At 34.2% G+C, this 27955-nt stretch overlaps 1 protein-coding gene across 1 annotated transcript; it reads left to right on the top strand.

The window, feature by feature from the left end:
* Positions 1-1429: 1429 nt before the first annotated feature.
* LOC149801128 (mitochondrial tRNA methylthiotransferase CDK5RAP1-like) lies at positions 1430-27955 on the top strand. Its single transcript, XM_089955154.1, has 12 exons — positions 1430-1737; positions 7919-8022; positions 12619-12760; positions 13548-13676; positions 15028-15109; positions 16383-16503; positions 18604-18846; positions 19703-19856; positions 20670-20800; positions 22653-22802; positions 25495-25635; positions 27707-27955. Exons 1-12 carry the CDS (start codon positions 1458-1460, stop codon positions 27821-27823), a joined length of 1794 nt encoding a protein of 597 aa, XP_089811280.1. The 5' UTR covers positions 1430-1457; the 3' UTR covers positions 27824-27955.

The following is a 27955-nucleotide window of genomic DNA, read 5'->3' as shown; positions in this document are numbered from 1 at the left end:
CGTGACGCTAAAAATCAGTTTTTAGAACGAACCAGGGAAGACTTGTACGAGGCCACTTATCAGCTGCGTTTGAAATCAGAACAGCAAGGATACCAAGTAGTGGAATTGTGGGAACACGAGTACTATCACCGTTGGAAAACCGATTCGTTTTAGGTGTTGTCCAACGTTTGACTACTAGCCAAGCTGTTTTCTCAAACGACATGGTATGCCACTTCAATGACTACGGTCAAAGTACATACCTCTCCGCCCTATTTTGTTTTCTTCATTTCTAAAATCACTGCCGAGTAGTATGAAATTAGTACTGTTTGTTCCACTGGCTCTCTTTTGGTTTGTTTTTTTCTTCATCTGGACGAGACCCTACCCACCATGACTTGATCACTCGCAGCACATTTCTGCTCGCCTGTGTGCGGTCAAAATTAAAAGTGAACAACAGAACAACGCTCACACAGAGGCTAAATGGTCATGCTGGGTAGAGACGATGACAGGTGGTAATGCTGCAAAGTTGATCAGTGGGACAGGACCAGCTTTTTGTTTACTACTCTGTGGTAGGTCTGTAGGTTTTTTTATTTATTTATTTTTTATTTTATGCTTTGAGGGGGTGCATTTTTAATAGTGCTACGTTGATTTGCTATGCTCTACTGAAAACAAAACTATGACATTAATTTCTTACTTTCCCTTTCCAGTAAATTAAAATCATGCAATAGGAATAATGCATTTTTGCTTGTAAGTACAATACATCATACTGAACATAAGTCACTGTAACCCTTATTTTCCAGAAGAAATGTCTCAGAATGTTCTAATTCCATTTCCTATCTTAAAGTAGTTTAAGTTATAGAAATTTTATATTTTATAAGCTTCGCAGTCTAATTGTATTTATGTAACCAACAGGTGAACGTATGTGTCATATAGACAATAGCATTCTGAGAGATGTCTTCAATTTCCATGAAATATTTAACATAAAAAGTCCATACAATCTATATGATTCAGCAACTTTGGATCATGAAACATTATTGAACCAGTGCAGACTCTAGCTATTCTAGAAATAAGAGTAGATATTCTAGTAGATTACATAGTATATAATTTATCTCCATGTTGAACTTCAATGACGAAGAATTTAGCATTTAAACTTCTTAACAACAATGATATTTTAAATAATGGACCATTGAATGAAATTTCATTGAAATAAAAGCAATATAGTCATATTGAAAAAATAGGCAGATATATAGTCAATATTTCAACTTTGAAAAGCGTTGTATTTTAGCCAATGAACTTTATTTTAATGGGGGTGAAAAGGTAAAAAGACTACCTTATCGTGGATGCAACAAAAAATAATATTCCGGGTATTGTTTTAGAAACGCAAGTCATAATTGGACCTTATCCTGACTTGGGTATACGTTTTATACCATAGATTTATTTGGGTATCCTTTGGTCTTTATCCTTACGTTCAATAAACCATCATGATTGGGACGTCAAGACCGGTGTTAAAAGCATGTTTAAATTCGTTCATTTCTGCTCACAGACATGTAAAAAAGCCTGCCATATCAAGTCTGCGTTATGCCACAACAGATGAAGGGTCGAAATCCAATAGGACTTCAAGACTTCCAAATGGACCTCCATTGGAACACTTCATTGCTAACTCCTCAACAACCACAGACTCTGAAACGAGTCGAACACATAATACAGTAGATGAGATCCCGTATATTACAAAATCTGCGTTACACGGGCATGGCAAGAAAGGTTTCAAGCAATTGCCATTCAGAACCTAAATTACTGGTTACATAGAGAATCAATTCAAAATCTGGCTTGTATGTACTGTTCATAGCACCCAGCAACGCTAGTCCTACATGTAAGACATAGCACATGTTGATTTTGCTTAGGTGCTTATGTCTTACTATCCAAATTATGGCCTTGTATAGCGTGTTCCGATGTCGTTGACATCGGAATCAGTAATCAGTAATCAAAGTTTCAGGAACATCTCACACACTTGGCAGCATATATTGACACTCTTCCACTAATTTATGTGTAATTAATATACTTACTGTGCTGTCTTTATCCTGGCGGAATGAAAATATGATACTAGCAAATGGACGCATCTTCACGTTTGGTTGACACACATTTGAATTTGTTGCAATGCGACAGTAGTCGAGGTATGCCGAAGTAAGTTCAGGTAGGTACATGTTGGGGATAAGTTTCTTGAATGAAACAAACCATTGCTTACAGTTTCAATAATAGGCATAATATTTTTTGTTCATTTCGTTAAAGAATAATATTTCAACTTAACCCAATTTCAGCATTCCTGGCTTTCATCACTTTCCAGCCAACTGAAATGTAGGCCAACGAAACTTGAAAATTGGTCCATTTCCTTCTGTGAGAATTTGAATTTATTAGAGAAAAGACATCAGAGTAAGTAAAGTCTGACTAAAACATTATGATTTTACTTTGTAGAAAGGCGTCGTTATTTTAGTTGTCAGTTGTTTGAAATATTCCTAAAAATTTGACTTTAGTAACGATGTTAGTCGACATCAAAACACGCTGCATAGCGCCATTTCTTAGGTTGTAAGAGCTTGGCGCCCACAACATAAATATCAGCATCAGGTCTTACAGGTAGGACTACCAGCAACGCAAATGATACCCACATCTGTTTCTCACTGAATTTACATGTCAGCATCTCGAAATGTAGCCAAAATTACCGAATTCGTCCATTGCACGATTGCTTTAAACAATTGACATTGTCATACACTGCAACACTAATCGTACGATACATGCTGAAAAGACTAATCTTTTTACATTTATCCACCAAGTCGTACAACGTAAGACACATCACCTGATATTTTTGTTCTGGGAGGTTAATGGGTCTTACTGCCTAATGGGGCTGTATAGCGTGTTTTGATGTCGACTAACAGCGTAACAAAAGTCAAATTTTCAGGAATGTCACACACAACTGGTAACCAATAATGATGCTTTTCTACAAAGTAAAGTTATAATGTTTTTGCCAGACTTCACTTACCCAGATGTCTTTTCTCTAATAAATTAAAATTCTCACAAAAGAAGTGGACCTGATTTCAAGTTTCATCGGCCAACATTTCATTTGGCTGGAAACCGATGAAAGCCGGGAATGCCAATATATTTTGCCTATTGGAACTGTAAGCAACATTTCGTTTCATTCAAGAAACATATTCCCTGCATTACCCTACTTAAACATACTTTGGCATACCTCGACTACTGTCACATTGCGACAAATTCAAATGTATGTCAGTGGAACATGCAAAAGCATCTATTTGCTAGTGTCATATTTTCATTCTGCCAAGATAAAGACAGCACAGTAAGTATATTAATTACACATAAATTAGTGGAAGAGTGTCTGCATAGGTGGCCAAGTATGTGAGATATTCCTGAAACTTTGACTAATCATTCCGATGTCAACTGACATTGGAACAGGCTATAGTAGGCCATTATTTGAGTAGTAAGCAATAGCACTAAAACAAAAAGATGTGCTGTGTCTTCCATTGTAGGACTAATTATCCACCATGTTTGTCCTGTGTTCTGGAAGAGTCCACATTTGGTTCTGCAAAGAAATAAGCAGAGGGTAACTAAAATTATGGCCAGCTGTTGATAATTTCGACCTGATGTGATTGAATTAATCCAGTCAAATATCTTACTCATTCGAGTGACTCTGTTTTGATCCTTTAGACCTTTATCTATGATAATTTTAAGAAAATCCTTCTAGCCTGAAAGTTTTGTTTAAAACTAAATATTTATATCAAATAAAAGGTTGAAATGAATTGCCATAATTTTCCCAGATTCATTTTGAGACATTCTCGGATGACAAAACTAGACTCTTAAGGTAAGATGAAGGATTAGACCAGAATAAACCCAACGTTTTCACCTACCAAAAGGGGGCATCAAACCTGTTGTAGCCTATATATATAAATTATAAATAGCCATATAGGAAAGCTGATAACTCCTTAATAAGCAAATCAACTCTTCCACAGGTTATGACACATTGAAAAATTAAATGTAAACTGAACAACCTGTGTTAGCATGTATTTAACGGGATGTGTTACAAATTATGTTGATTCAAATGGTGTTGAAATATTTTATGCATAAAACAAATTAGTTACGTTTTGCTACATTTAATGATGCTAGCATGAAAATTTACTGAGCTACAGATGCAGGTATTATTTGCTATGCTTTGTGGAATGAACTATAATTTGTCATGGAGTCCTCTGTGTTGATGTACTTAATGTATTTAATCTCTCCTCTTTTGAAGTATACCACTTTCATAATGAAACCTCTCATTTAAATTGAAATATTAGTTATTTTAGAAAACCATGTTTATCAAATGACATATATTCCCTCATACTCTTGGCACACTGTCAACCAAACAACCCCTTTTCAGAAAGTTGATATGTTATGCCACTTATTTTCACATGAGTTTATTTTTTCCTGTGACACCATTAAAGGCAACATTAAGAGCACAAAGGAAACTCACATTTGTAGAAAAATGACAAAGAAATGCTAACTAAGCTTTCCTGAAACTTTTCTTATTTTATAAATTTGGTTTGGAGACAGATTTTATCTCAGAAACTAAAATAATCAAATTGGGAAAATCATACTAAAATTGTTTACTTGTAATATAAAAATATCAGATTTAATAGAGGACATTTTTTAAAACTTAATTGGCAGTATGAATATGCAGAAACTCATTCCCTGAAATTACTTTTTTAGAACTTCAAAATTGTTTTGCATCCATCATAACTTGTTTCTCTGGAAGTGCAGATAATCAGAGACCAAAGATATAAAGTTACAGGATAATTTTTTTTTTTTTTGTTGGTCTAATATCCTTACCATTATCAAACAAACTTGCAAAACATAAATTGGTCAAAAGTTAAATATCAATGTTCTTTAAGGGGCCCTGAGTGGCCGAGTGGTCTAAAGCGCTATCCATTATGGATCACTGCCATCTCACCTCTGTCTGCGTGGGTTCGAGTCTAGGATTTGGCCAATGTGGGTATGTGAGAAAGCTTGCCTGTAGCTTCTCGTGGGTCAGTGGTTCTTCCTGGGGTTTTCCCAGGTTCTTCTCCACCATTAATACTGGTTGCCATGCATAGCCTATCGTGTGCTGAAAAATGGCGATAAACCCACAACAACAACAACAACATCAATGTTCTTTTAAAGGATGGTTGAAAATTTTTGCTGTAAAGTAAAATAACCTTTTTATCAGATAGAAAATCCTGATATTTTGATTTAAATAAGCAAAAATGTAGAGAATGCTGATTTAGTTATGAAATATATCATTCAAGTATGAGTTTCTTGTACATTGCACAAATTATAATAATAAATAACCACCTCTGAGCACCAGTAACAACAGATCCACATTAAACATTATAACTCAGTACACTTTTTTTAAACAGTGTTACTGATGCCGTTATCAATTGTGAGTCCCAAGTTGAGTAACATACTGGATGCCTATTATGGTGGGAAGTTGATTTGTCCATTCAAAATAATTAGTAAGTATTTTATGAGGACTTACTGATTGAAGAAAAGAGAATTAGTGAATTGAAGTTTTTCACATGGTATGCATCTTCTTTTCATTTCACAACTGATAACAATAGGATTTTTGACAAATATTTCTGCCTTTGTGGCTCATTGTTGATTAGTGTGAAAGAATGATGTGGCCTTGACAGTGATAGATGCATTATTTTGAGACCTGGGAGTTTATGAAACTGCATCAAAATAGGGTGTGGGACAATAATTTTAGTCATCGATTTTGACTCAAGGGTTTGATTTTATTAGATTTTTATTGTTCACTCTCGTTGAAATCCCGTTACAGGTTATAAAGAGAGTATTTAGCAAAACTGTTTTCATTTTAGCAATTTCAGTGTAGGTACAACAGCCTATTCAAAGGTTATTGTTTGATGAGTCTTCTTTTTCACAATTTTCTTTCAGTTTTCAAATTTGTTAGCTCTTTCTTAGCAGCAAAATCCCAGCTTGAAAAGCTCCTCATATGAACATTACCTGCATCAGCAACATTTTTGAACATGTGCAGGGTTGGCCAAATGGTTTATGACCTTAAACTGTGTAACAAAAAGAAACAACACTATCAAGTTTAAGAAAATCAACAAATAATGTATTTCCCAAAAATATAAAATGAAAATATAAGAGGAACATACAGTATTGTGAATTAAATCCCAAATAATCCAAAATGTTCTGTCTCATGTCCAAAAGTATAGAATGTTCCAGATCAGTTCCAAAAGTCTTGAATGTCCTGATGTACCACAATGACATAATCCAGAATGTTTCGGAATGAGTTCTCACTAATCCCAAAATAGTGTTTTAGTCCAAAAAGTCAATGTAATTCCAGTGAATAATTTAAATAAATGATAACCTCTCAAATGATATCTGAATAAAGCCATAAATGATTTCACAGACTGTTATTAAAATAGGTATCAAGACTTTGTTTACAAACCTGCTTTATATACATCCCCACCCCCACTAGACCTATGCCACAGTAGCATTTTCTGAAAAACTGATAGAAAATTCCAAAATATTGTCTACAAGTTTGCTTCCAGAATATATCAGTCTCATAATGTTAGGCTTTGAACTCAGTTTTTAGTACTTATCTTAAAAAGGCATGACAAGGGTCAGTTATGCCAAAATTCTACCCTTAGACACACAGTATAAATTGAATATACATAACAGTCACATTTGCTAACATATTGCGTATACTGTGTGCTACACCATGTAGGAATATACAAGAAGACAACAATATAGTGTGACATCATGGAAATGTTTTGCATAGTGGCACGTGCACGTATTTTTGCTTCTGCAAAATAAAAATCTTTTACATTGTAGGATTTAATTTTTTCCAATATATATATATATTTATATATTTATTTATATATATATATATATATATATATATATATATATATATATATATATATATATATATATATGGCTTTCAAGAATCTGAGGTCCTGCATCAAATGAGTATTAAATATTCAGAGGAGACAGTTTTTATTGTCCATGTGCCCCTTTAATGCACTTCACTTTCCCTATGATGCACACCTTTGTGATCGTGTATAGTTGCAAATGAAATTTTATACTTTTGTCTAACAGCAAACAAACATGTAGCCAGTTGGACATATGAAATGACTGATTTCTCACTTGGATGGTCAGCCAGTTGCCCTAAGTTCAAGTTTAACAATTTAAGATATGTGTCAAAATCATTTTGGCACATATCTTACAGAAAGGATAGCCAATAACAACAGATGCCACATTTGTTAATGTAAATAATATACTGTCAAACCTGTCAATTGCAGCCATTTCTGGAGAAAGCCAAAACTGGCCTTTGCACAAAGGTGATCTCTGTACACAGGTTTACCTTTCAAAATTCTTTTTAAGAAAAACAAATGCCATGAAATGAATGTCATTATTATTATTATTATTATTACATTATCAAGATTGTCTTTTGTACACTATTCAAGAAAATCATAACATGCATGCATATTTATGTTCCATACAAAATGTCTGTATCATGCTGACTTTAATCCATATACTGTAAATTGAATTATCATGGCACCATGACAAAATACTAATTTCATCATCATGTAACATCTTACTTTATGAATGTGAAACAAAGGACTGACTTGTAGGCTTGGAAATTGCTTTCCAAGCATCAGAAGCAAGATTTTCATTAGCAGTTGATAAGTGCTCAACTTGTCAAGCTCAAAGACAGTTGGCTTCTGAGAGAGACCTGTGATGAATACAGAATCAAAAGAAGCTATATATGGTTATTCTTTGTGACCTATTATCAAGAAAAAAAGCCATGTTTATTTGTCTCATATGCAGTACAGAAGTAATTTTAAAAATTGCCTTTGTTTTGGTTAGTGTCTGTTTGCTCTTTTCTTTTAAGTTTATTTCGATGTCTATGGATGCCAAATGAATGTGAATGACACAGAAATTGCCTGGTCCATTCTGGACAGTAACGGATACCAAAGAACTACTGACACAACAGAGGTAGGTAATCTTTGTTGAGTATATTTATACTTTTGGTTAGTCCAGTTAGAGGTAATGTCCCACAGTAAGTGGCAATGTCTCACAGTTAATGGTAATGTACAACAGTTAGTGGTAATGTCCCACAGTTAGAGGATATGTCCCACAGTTGTGACAATGCCTCACAGTTATTGGTAATGTACAACCGTTAGAGGATATGTCCCACACTTGTGGCAATGCCTCACGGTTAATGGTAATGTACAACAGTTAGTGGCAATGTCTCACAGTTAATGGTAATGTACAACAGTTAGTGGTAATGTTTCACAGTTAATGGTAATGTACAAATGTTAGTGGTAATGTCCCATTGTTAATGCTTAATGAATCCTAAGTTGATTGTTTTTTAATTTCTCAAAGTCAGTTGCTAGGGGGGAGGGGGCATCTTTTCTTGTATCTCTATCCCTTCCATCTTTTTGTGTTTGTTTTATCTTTTTTGGGTACCATAACTCCATAAATGCATTCACCTACAAAAGAATTGTATGTGCTTGACCTAGTCTTCACGCTTACTCAAAATGCGTTCTTTACTCTTTGGCTGTAAATTTCCTCCAAAAACTGCTTCAGTGCACTTGGGACAAAAATATACAGAAAAGAAGTCTATCACACTTACAGGCAGCCATGGATAGAGTTTGATGAGACTTTCACATTTTTGGGCTTTCATTTTGATACAAATATACCCTTCTTTCAGCACATTTCCTGTTTTACAGTCATCTTTTTTTGGACAGCAAAACAAAATGTAATGTTACTCTACATACATAATTTTAAAATAAAACAATTCAGGATTTAATTGAGACAGTTATATTGATGGAAATTATAATTATATCTATAGTAATATATATTGATAATGAGGAAATTATAATCATATCTATAGTAATATATATTGATAATGAGGAAATTATAATGATATCTATAGTAATATATATTGATAATGAGGAAATTATAATCATATCTATAGTAATATATATTGATAATGAGGAAATTATAATGATATCTATAGTAATATATATTGATAATGAGGAAATTATAATGATATCTATAGTAATATATATTGATAATGAGGAAGTTATAATGATATCTGTAGTAATATATATTGATAATGAGGAAATTATAATCATATCTATAGTAATGTATATTGATAATGAGGAAATTATAATCATATCCATAGTAATATATATTGATAATGAGGAAATTATAATCATATCTATAGTAATATATATTGATAATGAGGAAATTATAATCATATCTATAGTAATATATATTGATAATGAGGAAATTATAATCATATCCACAGTAATATATATTGATAATGAGGAAATTATAATCATATCCACAGTAATATATATTGATAATGAGGAAATTATAATCATATCCACAGTAATATATATTGATAATGAGGAAATTATAATCATATCTATAGTAATATATATTGATAATGAGGAAATTATAATCATATCCACAGTAATATATATTGATAATGAGGAAATTATAATCATATCTATAGTAATATATATTGATAATGAGGAAATTATAATCATATCCACAGTAATATATATTGATAATGAGGAAATTATAATCATATCCACAGTAATATATATTGATAATGAGGAAATTATAATCATATCTATAGTAATATATATTGATAATGAGGAAATTATAATCATATCTATAGTAATATATATTGATAATGAGGAAATTATAATCATATCTATAGTAATATATATTGATAATGAGGAAATTATAATCATATCTATAGTAATATATATTGATAATGAGGAAATTACAAAAAAATTATTTTTAAGCTGAACATATCATGTGTTCATTTGTTTTTCTGTAAAGTTTCAGCCTTCACCCCCAGCAGTTTCTACCCTGCTACTTATTTTAGAAACAAAACCCATCAAGGATTTTTTTAAAATGGTCAAAACTTGCTTATTTCATTCATTGATTTATAATTTATAACTCAGTTTCAACCAGGCAGTCCCTAACACTTTCTTTGCATTTCAAACCTAACAGAACTTGAACACTAACACAACATACATATTTGTATAGGTGAGTATACACTAACACAACATACATATTTGTATAGGTGAGTATACACTAACACAACATACATATTTGTATAGGTGAGTATACACTAACACAACATACATATTTGTATAAGTGAGTATACACTAACACAACATACATATTTGTATAGGTGAATATGTGATGTTCACTCGACAGGAGTTATGTAGTTCATAGTGTTCTGTCAGCTCCAGATAATTCTGTCAATTTCCATACCATTGAGATATAAGGGTATTTTTTTTCCACTTTGTTTTCATTTGTTTAGGAAATATTAGAGTTAGACATTGCATTTATTAGATACAGATGACTAGGTGTTTACATTCTGTGTATGTGAATGCCTTGCATCCACCCCTTCACTGAAAATGGACTTTACCAGCATTCAGAAAATGACATTGAACAGGCTCCTCATTAACACTGAAAGCTTCTGTTTGCTTTGAACTGGGGTATAGGCTGAAACTATAGTGATGTAAAAATACAGGCAGCCTGTCTGAAGAGACCTTGGATGGGAAAGGAAAATGACTTCTGAAGACAGGTGGTCAAGTATATAAAAAGCTAGTGGTGTAACAATATACTAGTGTGCATCAGTGTACTACTATGTTTCAATTCATTTTGATAAACAATTTCTATATCTGCATTTTAACTCAACAGTGTCTTAGTTGGACTGGTTGTGAAACGTTCCTTGTTTACTTAACGTTCTACCTGGCTTAATGAAATATCACCATAACCAGTTAAATGTGTGGTTTAGTAAGTCTGAATAACCCTGAACCAGATTTTATACTTGTTAATTGGGTAATATTTGCCCTTTGGGCTCTCAATGCCATTAAATGCAAGAGAGGTATTGAAATTGATAAATCATTAGAAGTATGACATGTGTTTTTCGATAGCAGGAGCTGTTATGGAGAAATTGCATGCAATCTTGGCAAACATATTAGGGTTCTCTGGGATGCCAAAAATCCACTTAAAATTACACATAAATTTCATTTTTGGAACCATGAAAATTCTAGCAGCTCAGTCGTCCTTTTACAAGTTTTTGTCGGCAAAATTCTCTTTGATCAGTTTCTACAAAGTGAGTATATATCATTGAGTGTGCAAGCTATCTAGTGAAGTTCAGGTGATTTTGATTGTTTACATAAAGCTGCATAGGATAAATCTTCAGAGACAAAAAGATTAAGATTAATCAGTTATCAGTGCTCAAAAGACTAATTGCTTGAGTGCAAATTAATTCATCTCTTTGGTAAACAGTACACATCAGTTTTAGTTCATTTTATTATAAATCCTTACATAATGTTTGTAGCACCTGCAATTTGTTATATACTGTATTAAGAAAAATAGTGCCAAGATTTTGGGGACTTTTATTTCTCAGAGGAATACATACTCCCCCGTTAATCATTATAAGTTTTCATAGAATCAGCTGTTTTTCAGTGTTGTGTACAGATATAATTTTGTTTTCGAGTGACTATCATAAGTGTCCTTTTCCAATGACAGCTTTAAATAATTTCTTTGGTGCCAAGTGCAAGGCTGCTGACGAGCACAATTCTGGCCAACAGAAATTAGTAGATGTCTTGTTTTGAGAAAGAAAAGAAGAATACCAAATTGACTGAGAGATTTTTGGAATGAATAGGTAACAAGATGACAATGGAGCATTATATGATATCATGACTATAAAAGAAAAAATGACAACCAAAAAAAACACCAAATGCAGGATTTTGATGTCTAGCCTGATGTTGATTAATTTCTTAAAGTTTGTTTGAGAAAAAAAGAGTTTGTTGTAAACTGTTACTTAAAGATGAAATGAAAAGGTGAATGGAATATGATTATTTGTTTCTTCCTCAATTGTCTTGTAAAACCAATTGACTTGAAGTGTATGGAATTAAGCAATTAAATAAATTAATATTGAAAAGAAAGTCCTAGATTAATTTTAACTGAAAACAAAATGAAAGAATGACAAGATAAAGGCATTGAGAATTGTTATAGTTGTAGCATACAAATAATAACTATATTATCACTGTAATCAACTGCCTTGATTTGTCATTCACTTATTAATGATACTAACTGCCTATCAATGAAGGAACCTAAAAATCTTGTGACAAAACATGAGTCACAGTCACTCATTGGTTTAGGCATTGGATTAATGACCAGTATGTTGCAGGTTCTATTCCCAACATGTGATCAGCTCAATTGGCTTCCAATGTGTTATCCTGGGGCAAGACACTTTATACTCCTTGGCTCAGCATGGTATAAACTTACAGTGTTGTGGTACTGTTAAACACCAAAACCAAAAACTTTGGTTGTCGCTTGTTTGAGATGGTCTTTTGTACAGGTTATACTGTATGATTATTTACAGTGCTCATTGTAAGTTCAGCTCATATGATAAACGTACTGTTTGGCCTGACTGTGTCCTGACTTTCAGACACTTTTCTGTTTCATCACTTTAATATGTTATATTTTGTTGGTGTAACAGTTATCATGTATTTATTAAAGCTTATATAATGTATCCTCCACTAGGCTGATGTCATTCTAATCATGACCTGTTCCATACGAGAGGGTGCAGAGCAGAAAATCTGGAATAGGCTGAATCAATTGAGGACTCTTAAAAGGAAAAAGTCTGTCAGCGGTTCAGAGTCCCCACTGAAAATTGGAATCTTGGGTAGTCGCAGTTAACCTTTTCTATGATAAAAGTATATTTGGTCCACATGTGTACTTGTTACAGTTTTTAAGTTCTTTATCCAATTTGATAATTTGATTAAACAATGATTTTTATATTATTTGAAAGAATAAGTTGATTCTTTATAATATCATCAGTCAGATTGTTTTGATTAAGACTGTAATCAGCATTTGATGAGACATCTTAGGTTTGCTTTCGGCATTGGTCAGACACGGGGTGGAGTGTATTATACTAAATATCCGGAGTCCTGATAATCCAAATATTCATACTCATGCTCTTACTTTGAATTGGAAAAGTACCCTGCATTCAATATACTACATTTCTGAGTACAACAAAAGTTTAAGCAATCAAAGTTGTGAGCCTTTCTTTCCTAAAGCTATACATTAAAACTTTAGAGAAAAAAAGAAAATTCAAGCATTCACAGTTTCTCAGAAATGAGTATCTTTTCATCTTGTGTGACTTTATTGTGAACCTGTAATGAATTATATTCCCATGATCTACTGGAAATAATCAAGAATATCTACACCTTTATTTTTTAGGGAAACCAAACAGATGTGCATAGGGTATTTACAAAGTATAACTTATGTGGTAGTAATGATGATTAAATGCACACATAATTGATATTATATATTTAGCTTAACCAGATTGTAGCATTCGTCTTTGTTTTAGCCATGAATGCCATAATGCCTGACCAAGAAATTACATCAGAATGTGTCTATTAATTTAAAGAAGAATGGGTCCCAGCCAGGTTCTTTTATTATATATTCAGGTTGTATGGCAGAAAGATTGAAGTCAAAGATTGTGGAGAGAGAGAAGATGGTGGATTTGGTGTGTGGTCCAGATGCCTACAGGGACTTGCCTCGGATGCTGGCAGACACATCTTCAGGACAGGCATCAGGTAACAACTTGGGTAGCCATGGTGATTCAGTGGTTGTCATGTTGTACTCCCAATCATTGGGTTGCAGGTTTGAATCCTGTCAAGATCAACTTTTGTTGTTTGCTGTAGTATGCCTCTGTACAAGACTTTTCACTGGGTTTTTTTCTCCTTAGCATTAAGTTGTCTTTTATATACAATACCTGCTGGCAATCAATCAGCCAGTATCATAACCATCTTCAATATCTGTGGAGCAATATCTGCACATATTTGTAATTTTTGTATATTTACTATATTTGATTTTCAAGACTTTTAAATTCAGAACAGGTAACTGACTGATGATGAATGTGCATAATGTGTGTTTTACACAGACATTTGCAGAATTGAAAGTTTACAATCCCATTTTACAAGCAACACAATCCCAGATTGTGTTGTGAAAAGCATATTGAAACTTTTATGTGAACAAAAATCAAATCTATTGAACATTGTGAATGGATAATTGTGCATGCTTTAAACAAAATTTCCTTCTTTCTTCATCCAATGAAGAAATAGCTGAATAACGAAAAGAAATACCAGCTGTTATGTTCTCACTATTTGTGTCACCACTGCTAGATAAGGAGGTCATCTTGATTTAGTCTTGTCTGTCCAGCTAGCCTAACTTACATTCTTTCGTCCATTCTCAGAAACTTGTTAGCATGATTGTACAGAAACAACTTAAAGTGGACAAATGAAATATTGAGGCCATTACAGGAATCTTTAATATTGTTTACAATATTTTGAATTTTGGAACCTTTTTATGAAAATCTTGTTAGCAAAATTAAGCATAAATTATTTGAAGTAGACAACTAAAATTTGGTAAGCATGTTTGGATTCATGTATATATGACTTTCTTAGAGTTTCATGCAGCTAAAGAAAGTTTTAAAATTATTATTTATTTATTTAACTTTTGGACTCGGACATTTTGGTCAGAAGTATTGCATATATGTTTTAGAAACACCCATCATGGTTATGTTTCTGTAAACGTTTTGGAAATAGGAATAAAATTGAATGATTTAATAGTTGCTTTTTTATGGGTTAAGGGGTGAAGGTGTGATGAGTCATTACACAAGTAAATTTTTTATTTCAATTTTTTATAGAAAGACATGTAAAAACTAGTAGAAGTTAGCAGTACATGAATGGTACCAGTTGAATGGTATCGAGACAAGAAACTTATATTGTATTTATAATTGTGATGTAAATGAGTATATGAACCTTATAATAACCTGTTTTTAAAACGATGTCACAGATTCAGCTGTATGCACAGTACATTGAAAGAGAAACAGCTGAAGATGTCTTACAGATCCTTGCTCATGTACCATGATTCCCTTTATTTCAGTCAATGTCTTGCTATCCCTAGATGAGACCTATGCTGATATTATGCCTGTCAGGCTGAATGCAGACTCATGCTCAGCTTTTGTGTAAGTCATTTTCTAAATATAAAATACTCTTCACTGATTTTCATTATGAACCTACTGCTTGTATTGATGCAATCTTGATTTGGTCTTTGCAGTCAATCATTATTATGTCCATCTATAATGGGAGGCTTGTTAGCAGTTATGCAATATCTGACACTGCCAAACAAAATGTAATAGACATGTATCTTCTTCAAATGAATTACCCAATCATAATACCTTAGGAGATCTACTACTGCCTTGTGAATTCAGCCCTTCCAGATTAAAAGTTTTTAGCTAAAAAAGCTAAAACCTACTTGCCCACCTAGGTTGCAGTTAGAGTGATCTCTTCTTGATACTGGAATTGGCACCAAATCCTTTGAATCCATCAGTTACTACTTCCTCTCATGCCAAGTAGCATGCTCTTTACGGACATAGCTGCCTTGTGAAATCCATTCAAACAATTTGGAAGCTTCTACCTTAAACAAGTCAGAGGAGTTTGATCTTTGAATGGAAGTAATCTAAACCTCTAAGTTTTCAACATTTCAATCTTTGCTATCTTCACATACATAGGTGCCTTTAGTACATACCTGCCCAATGTGGCTATGTGAGAAATCTTGCCTGTAGCTTCCATTGGGTCAGTAATTCATATTGGGGTTTTCCCCAAGTTCTTCCTCCATCATTTATGCTGGCTGCCATATATAGCCTCTCTTGCACTGACAGATAGTGATAAACCCGTAAACAACAACAAACAGTCCTGACTTAAGAAGTATATAATAACTGTATAGAAGAACCCAAACAATTGGACTGTCATAGTTATCTCCCTTATATATTGTTCCACTGATGGTATTACATAAAACAACAGTGAACACATTTTTAAAAGGAAACCATAACAATAAATCCTCAGATAATGTTTGAAATATTAATATAAATTCTTTTGGAGCCCCAGGTGTCCAAGTGTTCTAAGGCATTCACCCTTACAGATAGTTGACATCTCACCTCTGTCCATATAGGTTTGAGTCTTGGGCTTGGTCAGTGCAGGTATATGAGAAAGATTGCTAGTAGCATCCATGGATCATTGGTTCTTTCTGGGGTTTTCCCAGGTTCATCCTCCACCTAGTTGCAATGTGTAGCCCATCATGTGCTGGAAAAGGGTGTGAGCCATTTGTTTATGATAATAAAGAGCACAGAACAGCAATATCTCTGGAGTTAGGTTCTGCAATCTGACCTTGTGTAAACTGGTATCACTTAAGCTCTCCAAACCTTCAGTATTTTCAGTACTTTAAGTCTTCCATTTCAGATCCATAATGAGAGGCTGTGATAATATGTGTTCCTACTGTATTGTGCCTTTCACAAGAGGCAGGGAAAGAAGTCGACCAATAGATTCTATCGTTGAAGAAGTTAAGATACTTTCTGACAAGGTACAGAAATTATTCAGTCGTAATAAACAAAAATTACCATAACCTTTTAGAACAGTACATAATACCGCTTTAAATGAAAAAATATGTCAAAAGTGCTTGACAAATTATCTTTGAACAGTTCTTCCTTACATGTTTCAAAGATTAAGAATTGACGAATACGATTTTCTTTAGTATGGCTGTAAGTTTTGTGGAGAAATGTAGGTAAGCAGTTTTATGATCATTTTGATTCAAGATGGCAGGAGTACATTCAGATTTATTCTTGCCCATACTATAATGCAGTATAGGACAAAATTATCATGTATTTGTTAAATGTAATCTTTTTTATAACAAATTTCTTTTTTTATAAAGGCAAATGAGTTCACAGTAATAAAATATTAACATGCCATAACTGTGGGAAAGATAGCATCATATTGGGACAATGGAATAAATAAACATCGTACTATCAGTATCCATACACACCTATCTCTGAGTACTGGCAACATGAAAATCTTAAGCGTTTATAAGTTATCTCCAGTCTGCCATATTACGTTATGGTATTGAGAATCCATCCATTAACATTTACTTGTCCAGGTCATAGCTTTGTAATTATTGTATAGTTTACATGAGACTTTCCCCAAGTGTATATCATGTCAGGTATTAGTCCTGATATTTGCCTCAAGGTGATGGTCATTGCAAGAAAAAATGTAATTTTGTAATTTGTATCCTTTTCTTCAATTTAACTTTTGAGACATTGAAGCTATTTTAATGCAACATTGTTCATGTATTCATCCTGACTTAATGGTGTGTTGCATACCATATCCATTTTAGGTCAGGGTCACTACAAAGAAAAATGTACTTGTCACTTTTGTCCATATCCAGAATAGAGCATTGGAACCACTGAAGATATTTATTTTAACTTTCATGAAATATATATTGTGTGTGTGTAGACAATATATCATGTTTCACTGCCATGCCCCTTGCTTCAAGATCTTGCCATGGCAAAATGTAATCCTGTGACTTGTGCCCTTGTCCAGAGTATAATTTTGAAATACGGAATATATTTTTTATGAAACTTTAGTCAATCATATGTCATGTATAGAAGGTGCTGTGTACAAGTCATCCCCCATCCAAGGTATTCTCATCTGGAAAAAAAAGCTTTGAACCACTTGAGATATTTTAATGAAACTTCCGTCACTTATGTGTCTTGACTGGACAGCATCGTAACTAACCAGTCATACCCCTGGTTCATGGTCATGGTCACAACAAGAGTTAAAGCCAGTCAAATAGTTTGAAAAATGTTTACACAGGTCCACACCTAATCATGCAGTAGTCCGGTATCTAGATCAGATTTCAAGGTCATAATTAAGGAATTGGTCATTACGTTGGCAAATTATGCACTGTTTGTTGGTTAAATTTTCTGTATGGTCACATGATTTAAGTCCTGGAGGAATAGCTATCACACTTGGGCTGTATAATCATTTGACATTGCTTTGTCCATTCCATGTATCCCTAAACCTTTTTCTTTGCCTCAGGCAGAGTCATTTAAAACACCTGGTTGTGTCTGTCTTGCAGGATCAAGATCATTTAAAATATTTTGTTCCGTTTTCATTTTAGGTGTTTCTGTATGTTTATAAATCACAAACCCAGAGATGGATACCAATCACATTTGGACTGTAGAATCAAAGAGTCAATTTGCCTTTTACATATCCATGCACCTCAATCAAACCAGTCACCCTTAGGCAAGAGCAAGGTCATTTGAAAATCTTCAGTTATAATCCTAACCATCTCTACCAAGCAGTTGAACAGATGGTAAATATAGTAAATTGGAATTCTTGTATATGTGTCAGTACATTAACCAAGATTTTTTTTGAGGTCCTCAGAGGATTGCAGCTGGCCCCAATTCTAATGTAAAATATTTGAAATCATGCAGAATTCCAGAAAATTTTCTTCAGAATTGATTTTTTGTGAACTCGCATGATGAACCCAGGCCCCATTCCCAGTTGCACCCACCCCAAAGTGCATGATTACTATCAGTAAAAAAGTAGATGTTATCTTTACAAATTTGTGTTACCTGTCTGCCTTTGACATTCAGCTTCAGCATTGTCTTTCTGTATTTTCCAGGGAATAAAAGAAGTAACCTTGTTGGGACAGAATGTCAACAGTTATAGAGACACCTCAGATTCCCAGTATGCTGGAGGATTTGAATCTGATTCTGCAACTCATCTCAGTGCTGGATTTAAAACAATATATAAGCCCAAGTTTGGTGGCCGTCGCTTTAGTGACCTTTTGGACAAGGTGTCACAAGTAGATCCAGAAATGAGGATCCGGTTTACATCACCACATCCCAAAGATTTTCCTGACGAGGTGTTTGTATTTGTCATCATTTAAATGCCATTTTAAAAAAGGAATTAATGTTTCAACATTGGAGCTCTTTGAGGTTTTCATTTTATGTTGCAACTTTAAAGTGCAAAATCTTCCATCTATTTTCAGGTGTTTTGATTGCATGGTATCTCACACTGAGGCACAAGAGTGTTGCATTTTTATCATCAAACTCAATAACATTCAGTCAATGAATCCACTTTGTCATACCTTTAATTTGCACAATATGGCCTTGTATTTACTCAGCTTGAGCATGCATTCAAACTCTGTTTTGAATGCCTAATTTATATACTAAAGTTTTTAAATGCTTAACTCTATTTACAATTAGAATGTGTTGAATAAAGTTTGGTTTTTGAAAGTTACACAAATCCTAGTTGAGCCATATGAGCATTATTTGAGTAGATTCTCAAACTGAACATTTTTGTGAATATGGAGTCTGAATTATAGAGTCTTAGTTCAAGTTTTTGCTATTACATAATATAATAACACAGAGATACATGCATATGACACAGGTATACTCACTTGTAAGTCAGATCCCACTACAAACTGCACTGACCAAGATATTCTTTCACATAGTGCAACTGCAGATCTGGGTCTGTGCAGTATGTTAGGAATAATCAGTAAAACAAATAACATAGACCCTGATCTGCCAGCACATTATTTGATGGCAGTTAAGGTCATTGTTGTTTGCAGTTGGTCTCAACTTATAATTCTATATAAATGGTACCCTCTCCATAGAATATAGCAGGAGCATAAAAGGAAATTATTAGCAAAATATTGTACTTGATTGTAATATGAAATCATTGTAATAGTTAATTACATTGCTGACTCGTGCAATCAGGTCCTTCAGCTAATCCAGGAACGAAGTAACATCTGCAACCAGATTCATCTGCCAGCCCAGAGTGGAAATAATGAAGTCCTCATGGCCATGAGGAGAGGTTACACTGTGGAGGCTTACATGGACTTGGTTTATCATATCAGGGACATCGTACCAGGTACCATTGTCTTTGTTTTGTTAGTTGTTAAATTTTCATTAGGTTTAAGAGGAGTGACCAACATGGACCAGGTAAATCGCATCAGGCATAATACCAGGCACTGTTTTGACTCTTCACTATTTGAACTGTAAATATATCATTAGTCCAGTCTATCACATCAGGGACTATACTGTTTTAAGTCTGACTTGTATCAAGTTCTTCATTAAGTTCGAGGAGAGACAACACTGCAGAAGCTTACATGGACCTTAGTCCATCCTATGGACCTGACACCAGTTACTGTTTGAAGTCAGACCCATCAGTTAGGCTATGATGCCAGGCTTGTATAGGTCTGCTCCATTACATCACTGAAATTATAGGTTAGGCTATGATACCAGGCTTGTATAGGTCTGGTACATTACATCAGTGAAATTATAAGTCTGACCCACATCAATTTTGTCAGTATGCTTTGATGAGAGGTTACTGTGATGGCTTATATGGACCTGGTCCACCATATCAGGTTCCTCATAACAGGTACAATTTCAAGTTTTTTTCTACCTCAATCAAGTTTGTTATCATACACAATGAGGAAGAGGCAGAGGTTTATAAGCATATATGAACCTGGTCCTTCACATCATAATACAAAGTATCTCAAGTTTTCAAAGTGGTTATTAGGCTGTGAGAAGTGGCTACATTGTATAGGCTTATATTTTGCTTCAGAGTGAAAGATTTGCATTCCAAGTGTCTGTAATTTATAATGTAAAGTTTCAGCTAATTTCATGTATTCCTTTTTTGGAATAAAAGAGTTTTTTTTTTCTTTCTTTCTTCTCCTTACAGATGTTGCTCTGTCTAGCGACTTTATTGCAGGATTTTGTGGTGAGACACAGAAAGCTCACTTGGACACAGTGAATCTTATGCGACAAGTAAAGTACAGCTTTGTCTACTGCTTTCCTTACAGCATGAGGGGGGTAAGTATTATATTTCCAGCAGTTCGTCTCATTTTCTGATACAGGCAAAGAGGAGAGATTTTTTTAAAGCTCTACTGGTCATAAAGAGCTTATGGAATGGTCTTTTGTCCATCTGTCCATTAGCACATGTTTGTTGTTGATAACTCCTCCTAAACTACTTTGAGGAATGTCATGAAACTTTACACACGTTCATATCGTGGTCTATTTGGCCCTAGATGGAAATGATGCAGATCTGACATCGAGTATGGTCCCGATGGCAGCCATCTTGAAAATCGTTATTGCTACTCCTTCTGAATGGATGGCCATATTAGCATGGGGATTTCACTAAAAGTCTTCTTATGATGTCTTCGTGGTCCTAGATGAAAATGTTGCTGATCTGACATCTTGTATGGCCATCATGGCAGCAGTCTTGAAAATCTACTCTTACTTCATGGATCAACATGGGTTTTTAACAAAACGACTTCTTAGTATATCTGGTTGGTCCTAAATAAATATGTTGCCAGTCTGAAGTCTAATATGCTTGCCATGGTAGCCATTTTAAAAATCTTCTTGCCACAGACATTAGACTTGAGGATGGGTTTTTTCACTAAAACACTGTTACAGCATATGCCTGGTTATGAATAAAAATGCTGTGGTTCTGACCACCAGTATTGTATCAACGACAATTTAAAAATCTTGTTATAGCTTTTCTTCAGTAAAGAGGCAGCACTGAAGTGAGGCTGTTATTAAAATATTTTTTGCAATTTTTAATTCATTTTTAATGAAAATCATGCACATCTTACCACCAGCATATTCACATTCTTGTGAAATAGTTTTGAAAACCAGGCCTAATTGACCTGTCGGTCATGTCAAAGGCTATTGCTTGCATTTTTGTACTGCACTGAGCTTATGAACACAGTGACTTATACAAATGACTTTTGACTGGGGTTTTTGTTTGTTTGTTGCATTGCAATGAACATGTTGATATCAACACTCTGACATTGATTTTAAGGTCAAAATTCATGACAGATTTTTAGCCATAAAGGTTTCTGAGGGTAATAACACAAACATGTGAATGGATTTATATAAAAGCCATGTAGACAATATATCTCAAGAATTTCATTGAAACTTGACCATGCAGGCACCTTTCGATAAAGGACATTGCTTCTAAAGGGACAGTATTTTGGGGACCCTTCTCTTGTATCTGTGATCTTTTAAATCTTTATTTACACCATGCCTGTCCATGAAAGACAGACTGTTGTATGTCTGTTGTAGACAACTTTCACTATGTCTAGTACCACATCCCTCAACATGATTATTAGCATCAAAATGGTATAATTTCCAAGATATATTAGAAACAAGTGGACATCTACTACTTGACACAGATATCATCTAGTAACCTTGGCAATCTGTTTAATGTCAGTAGAACTAAAATTAGGTTAGTTTTGTCCAGTGATACACTATTTTTGTTTTTCACATTATGACTTTCCTTTCAGGCACAAAATGTCTCTGACCATAAAAATCAGGTACATTCTGTGTCACATTTCTAACAAAGTTTATTCTCATTTACCTTTCTAGATATTTCCATTCCTTCTATCAATTAAAGAAATATATATTTGCTTTCAAAAACAAATCAGATCTAATTAGAAAAAGAATTACTCAAAATGTTTAAAAAGTACATGTAATTATTATTTGTGTTGAATTTCTTAAGGGCTGTGACAAATAAATTTTGCCAGTAAACACAATGAAGTGGAGCTCTGTACTAGCAGGATATTGTACAACTTTAATGCAACTTGAATAGCTACACTAAAAAAAAGACAACTGTCCAAATCCCGACAACAAGTACTAATGGGGTGTTTCTTTTTCTATGCAGAAAACCCATGCATATCATCGATTGACTGATGATGTCCCCGAGGTAGAGAAGTCAAGGCGGCACATGGAATTATCATCAGTCTTCCGGGAAGAGGTCTTGAAGCTAAATCAAGCACAGATTGGCCAGCAGCAACTGGTTCTAGTAGAAGGGGCAAGTATCACAGATTTTTGTAGTTGTCAAGATCTTTTCCAAGACAAAATAGTGAGACAAATATGATATTTAATCTATCCATGTTATAAGTTGCAAACAAAATTTCTTTCTCACATAATCTATACTTTCAGTAATAATGATTTATGAACGTTCATAAAATCTAGTTGATAACAACTCTTGTTCATTTCAACAAATATACAAATTGTGGTCTGTGTATATAGTTTCAATGTGTTGGGCTTGCTTTATGTACTTAAAAATCATCCTGCTGCTATTTTATAAATAAGATGTACCAATATTTTCCACATGCCAAATAAATTGAGGCTTATTGATGTAAGAAGATTAAAAGAAACTTGTACTGATAATTTGCATTAAATATTCACACAATTTGATGTAATTTTACGAGGATTTTTTTTTTCATAGCTGCAAAGCAATCACTTTTCCAATGATATCTGTGTCAGCCAAGATTTGCGTATAATTTAGTTTCTTCAGATATGTTACTAGAGCATGATGTTAGGATCATAAATGCTAGGTATACAGCCATATTTTGGCAAGAAAAGTGCTGGAAGGTTATCTGCTTTGCAAAGTGAAAGTTGGACTGAAGTGTTCTCCCCTTGGACAGAGGGATTGCCTAAATACTGGCACGTGTCAATTACTACTTCTGCTTGTGCTTTGACACATTCTCTTTCCCAAGGACATACAAATAACAAACTGTACTTTTCATCAGTTAAGTGATTCTTTGGAGTTTTCTCTCTTGGGGAAGTAAACTCCAACTATTATTTGTCTATTTCTTGCTCCATTATCATTGTCTGTGAACATATTGTGCTTCATTTACCCAACTTCATTATTCAATAAGTTTATCAGCAGCATCTTAATTATCAGGCCTGTTCAGTTCAGTGCTCACATTTGTCATTTAGATAATTTCCCTTGGTACTTTTCTTTATTCATAGCATCCCCATCACAGTAAGTTCGCCACTGTGCTTGACTAATTTCACGGGTGCATGCTTTTGTTCAGTTCTGTTTACAGATGTTAACATAATAGGCAGAATTAGGTGCCTGGAGAGATGGTTGTCGAAGGCTGGCCGAAGACAATCATTCTACCTATATAAATTGGATGCGGTGCAATTCATGCCAGAAATCCAACATGTCCTTATGCTGGTCTAAGAATGTGGGGGTGACCATCACTGCCAACACCTAACATGGAGAAATGAGAGAGCTCAGTGCCGGGCTAACAATCAGGGATACGGATGCAATCAGTCACCACTAACATAACTGCCCCTGAAGTAACATCATTCAAGGCATGGGACGGAGATGACATTATCCATCTTTTAACTCTGACGTTTCATTCCCAGTGGCTCATTTGGACCTGGTGGGACCTCTTTTTTGGTCATTTAGCAGCTTCATGATGATACATATTACTGTTACTCCACTTCTGCTGAATTTCAGTAGTTACATGCTTGGAAGATCATGCACATCTGCTCTGGATTTTAAGATAATTTTCTTCCATGGCAAGCAGACAACCTTTTCACACTTTTGTTGCTAAAATGAACCTAAAGAATTAGCAAACAAGCTTTTTTTTCTTGTTTGGTATGCACATATTTGCAAGGTAGTAGACGTACTCCTAACATTTTATGATCCTTAGGTATTATGATTGGACAAGAATTATCAAAGAGACATATTTTTCTCAAACAATTGGTTTCTGTGATGAAACTTTATCGGTATATTCACTTGTAGATACTACACACCACAGGAAAAACAGTCACAGGGACATTCAATTTCATGCACACATGCTGAGTTTCTGCATTTAGCTCAGTTTCTCTGACACTTGTATATGCAGTCATGAATGTTGCTGGGTCTATTTATCCTGGAGGGTACCTGTGCTTCACTGATTGCGTTAAGATGTCTAATTTAGCTGTTTCTCTGATATTGTTTTATGATTTCCTGAAACTTTATGGGTCTCTTCATTTTAATGATATTGATCCTTGAAAGCTATTAAGGGCTGTTCCAGTAAACCATACCTAGGACCCAGGGAAGGCACTTCTAATGTGGGGTACTCACCCATAGAAGCAATTTAGAATTTTCTTATCATTTTAAGATGAACTCTGTTAAGTCAAAGTACCCTTGTATGTATTTTTTTAAACTGCCTTCCCTGAGTAAACATGTATGTTTAAATGGAACAGCCCTAATCATCATTGGCAAAAGTATGTCACAGTGTCCTATTTTTAACATTGCATTTATTACATTAAATTTTTGCATTTACCTAAATTTCTCTGCCAGTTTTTTTTAGTCATGAGACTTAATGGCTCTACTGATCTTACTATTCACCATTGTATATTTCATGTTCCATTTATTACATTCACTTATTTGCATTAGTTTGTTTGATACTGTTGTTTGTGGAGTCATGAAACCCGATGAATTTATTGATCTTTGAGGGCACTATTCACTACAGGCAAAAATATGCCACTGTGATATACTTTTTATGCTTCTGTTACTATGTTAAAGATTTGCATTTAACTAAGTTTTTTATGCTTTTGCATCTACAGTCATGTAACTTGCATGTACTCATAAGGGCAGAAGTTGCTACCTACTTTTCACGTTTAAATGACTTTCATAGATTTTTGTTTTATGCCACAGCGTAAAATTACATACATTGTATGTTAATGGTATTTAATTTAAAAATGTGGATACATTTCAGAAGAGCAAGAGGTCTGTACATGATTTGGCAGGCAGAAATGATGGCAACAAAAAGGTTATTTTTACAAATACAGAGATACCTTGTGACATATCATCGAAAGAGCTGAAACCAGTTGCACCTGGAGACTATGTTGTTGTACAGGTAATAAAATAATATGTTTGGTGTTGGCACTGACACAAGGAGCTACCTAACTGACAATTGCATTAAAGAAAAGCAAGTCTGAGATCATTAATAACAGTGATTTTTTTTTGTCTTGATTATAATTCCCATTATTATTTTTGCCAGAAAGAGAACAGAAAAAAATACGAATTATACAATCTCTATTCTGTCACATCACTTACTTGCCTAAATTCCAGATATGAAATAATATGTCATCAGGTGCATCTTACCATATTGTGATGTCATCAAAATGCATCTTTCCATATTGTGTGTCATCAAAATGCATCTTACAACATGTCATCAGACCACCATGCAGGGACAAAGACAACTGATCCACAAGAGGAAAAATAAATATTGCAAAGTCCACCAGATTTCTCAAATAAATCAATGAGAAATTCATATACCATACCCCACAAACCCAGTCATGAGGGGAGCCATGCTAGTTCAGTTGGTAGAATGTCAAGACTCGTAATCCAAGAGTCATGAGTTCAGTAAACTTCATATACCATTTATTCACAACAAACCTCAGAAAAAGAGTAAACCATCAACCTTAGGAGACCACCACTTACTGTTGCATAAGCTGCAACATAAAATTGAACCCATAACGTTTCTAATAAGCATGTTAAAATTGTATTTTCTTTGTCACAATAGTAATATAATCTGTTTTATAGTACATAAAATAGTATGAGGGTTTATCATCGTTGTGGATCATGGAAATTTCTCCATAAGGTCTCTAGAATCTGTTTCATACTGGCACAAGTAGATAGCTTGACTAAGTGATCGCAACAGCATTTTGAGATAAAGATATTACTCAGACCTGCCAACCTACTGAAAAGATCTGGAGAATCCCAATTTTTTTAATCCCAATTCCCCAATTTGTAAGAAAAAATCCCAATTATTCAACTCTTTGAGAAAAATAAAACCCTTATTTTTTTTATACAAAAGCATTTTCCATTTCCCTGTTTCTGTATCTGGTTTTTCTGTGTCAGGTTTGTTTCTTAGTACTTTACCATATCTGGCTTTATTTCCAGTTTTCATCTTCCAATACAAAGAAATTGTCTCACAATGTAGTTCTCTTGATCCAACCCCATCAGCAAATCTGAGCAACATAATGGATAAGTTTCTCAGCAAGAAGCGAAAAAATGAAGAAAAGAAAGTAACTGATGAATTTTCACCAGCCAAGAAAATGAAATGGGATCAAAAATATAGGAGTGATCGGGAGAAGCAGTTTGCTTTCATTCGTCCATAGACTCACAGTGCCAATCATGCATTCTGAATGGAAGGAGTCAACACTGATGATCTGTATATAGAGAGTTTCAGCTTTACCAAATTTACAGTTTAGACACAGAATTGAGTGTGAAAAGAGCAGATCATCAGTGGGTTGCTTTCAAGAAAAAAAAAGGATGCATCTGGCCAACCTTTGTTTCCAACCCTTGGGAGAGTAATGCTGTCAATATTTTCAGTACCACACAACAACAGCAATGCTGAGAGAGCATTCTCAATGGTCAGGCAAAAAAGAAATAGCCAAAGAGCCAGCCTGTCAGCATCAACCCTGAAAGCCATTCTTGTTAACAAATTTGGCACCCAAGGACAAATAAATGATGAACTTTTGCAGAAATGCAAATCTGCAACAACATTGGACTGAAATAACTGAAGTAAACATCTTTATCATGATATATACACCTTACTCTTGTACCTCCTGATTTTTTACCCTGCCTCCTGAATTTTAATGGTGATTTCGGGGCAGATTCCTGATTTTGATTTTTTCAGTGTTGGCAGGAATTACTTTTCAGCATTAATAGTATCATCGTCATTGTTAAGATTTTCTGTTCAGTGTTTGTTTTAAAGATTTTGGAAGTTTTCTACACCTTGTGTTTCCAGTGGCAAAGACAGTAGCAGCAACACTGCTAATAATCATAAAATTTTAAGTGTTTTTGAAAGTTTTATAAATCATACCTCTCTTCCCATGAGGGATACAGTGTTCTGTCAAACCTCAGTTTTATCACTTTGCAAAAATTAAACATATTATTTGAATTTTTATTTTGTTTTCCAGATTGTTCGAGCCACCTCTCAGGTCCTTCATGGTGTGCCTTTGTATCACACAACACTGCAGGATTTTAGCAACAGGCAAACAACTTCTCAGAGATACTGTAACACTGGCACTGCTTAAGAATTCCAAATCAGTTTTGTGCCTGACAAATTATGGAAAATTATGTCGTTAATATTTGGGATATTAACTTCTAAGATAGAGTATTCAATCAAAATATTATTATGATCAAGTTAAATAAAGTTATAAAATGAA

Source organism: Sinohyriopsis cumingii, chromosome 4 (assembly GCF_028554795.1).
Source record: "Sinohyriopsis cumingii isolate HCF-2022 chromosome 4, ASM2855479v2, whole genome shotgun sequence".
Lineage (NCBI taxonomy): Eukaryota > Metazoa > Mollusca > Bivalvia > Unionida > Unionidae > Sinohyriopsis > Sinohyriopsis cumingii.
Note: the sequence above shows the minus strand (reverse complement) of the source record. Positions and strands in the feature narration are given on the sequence as shown.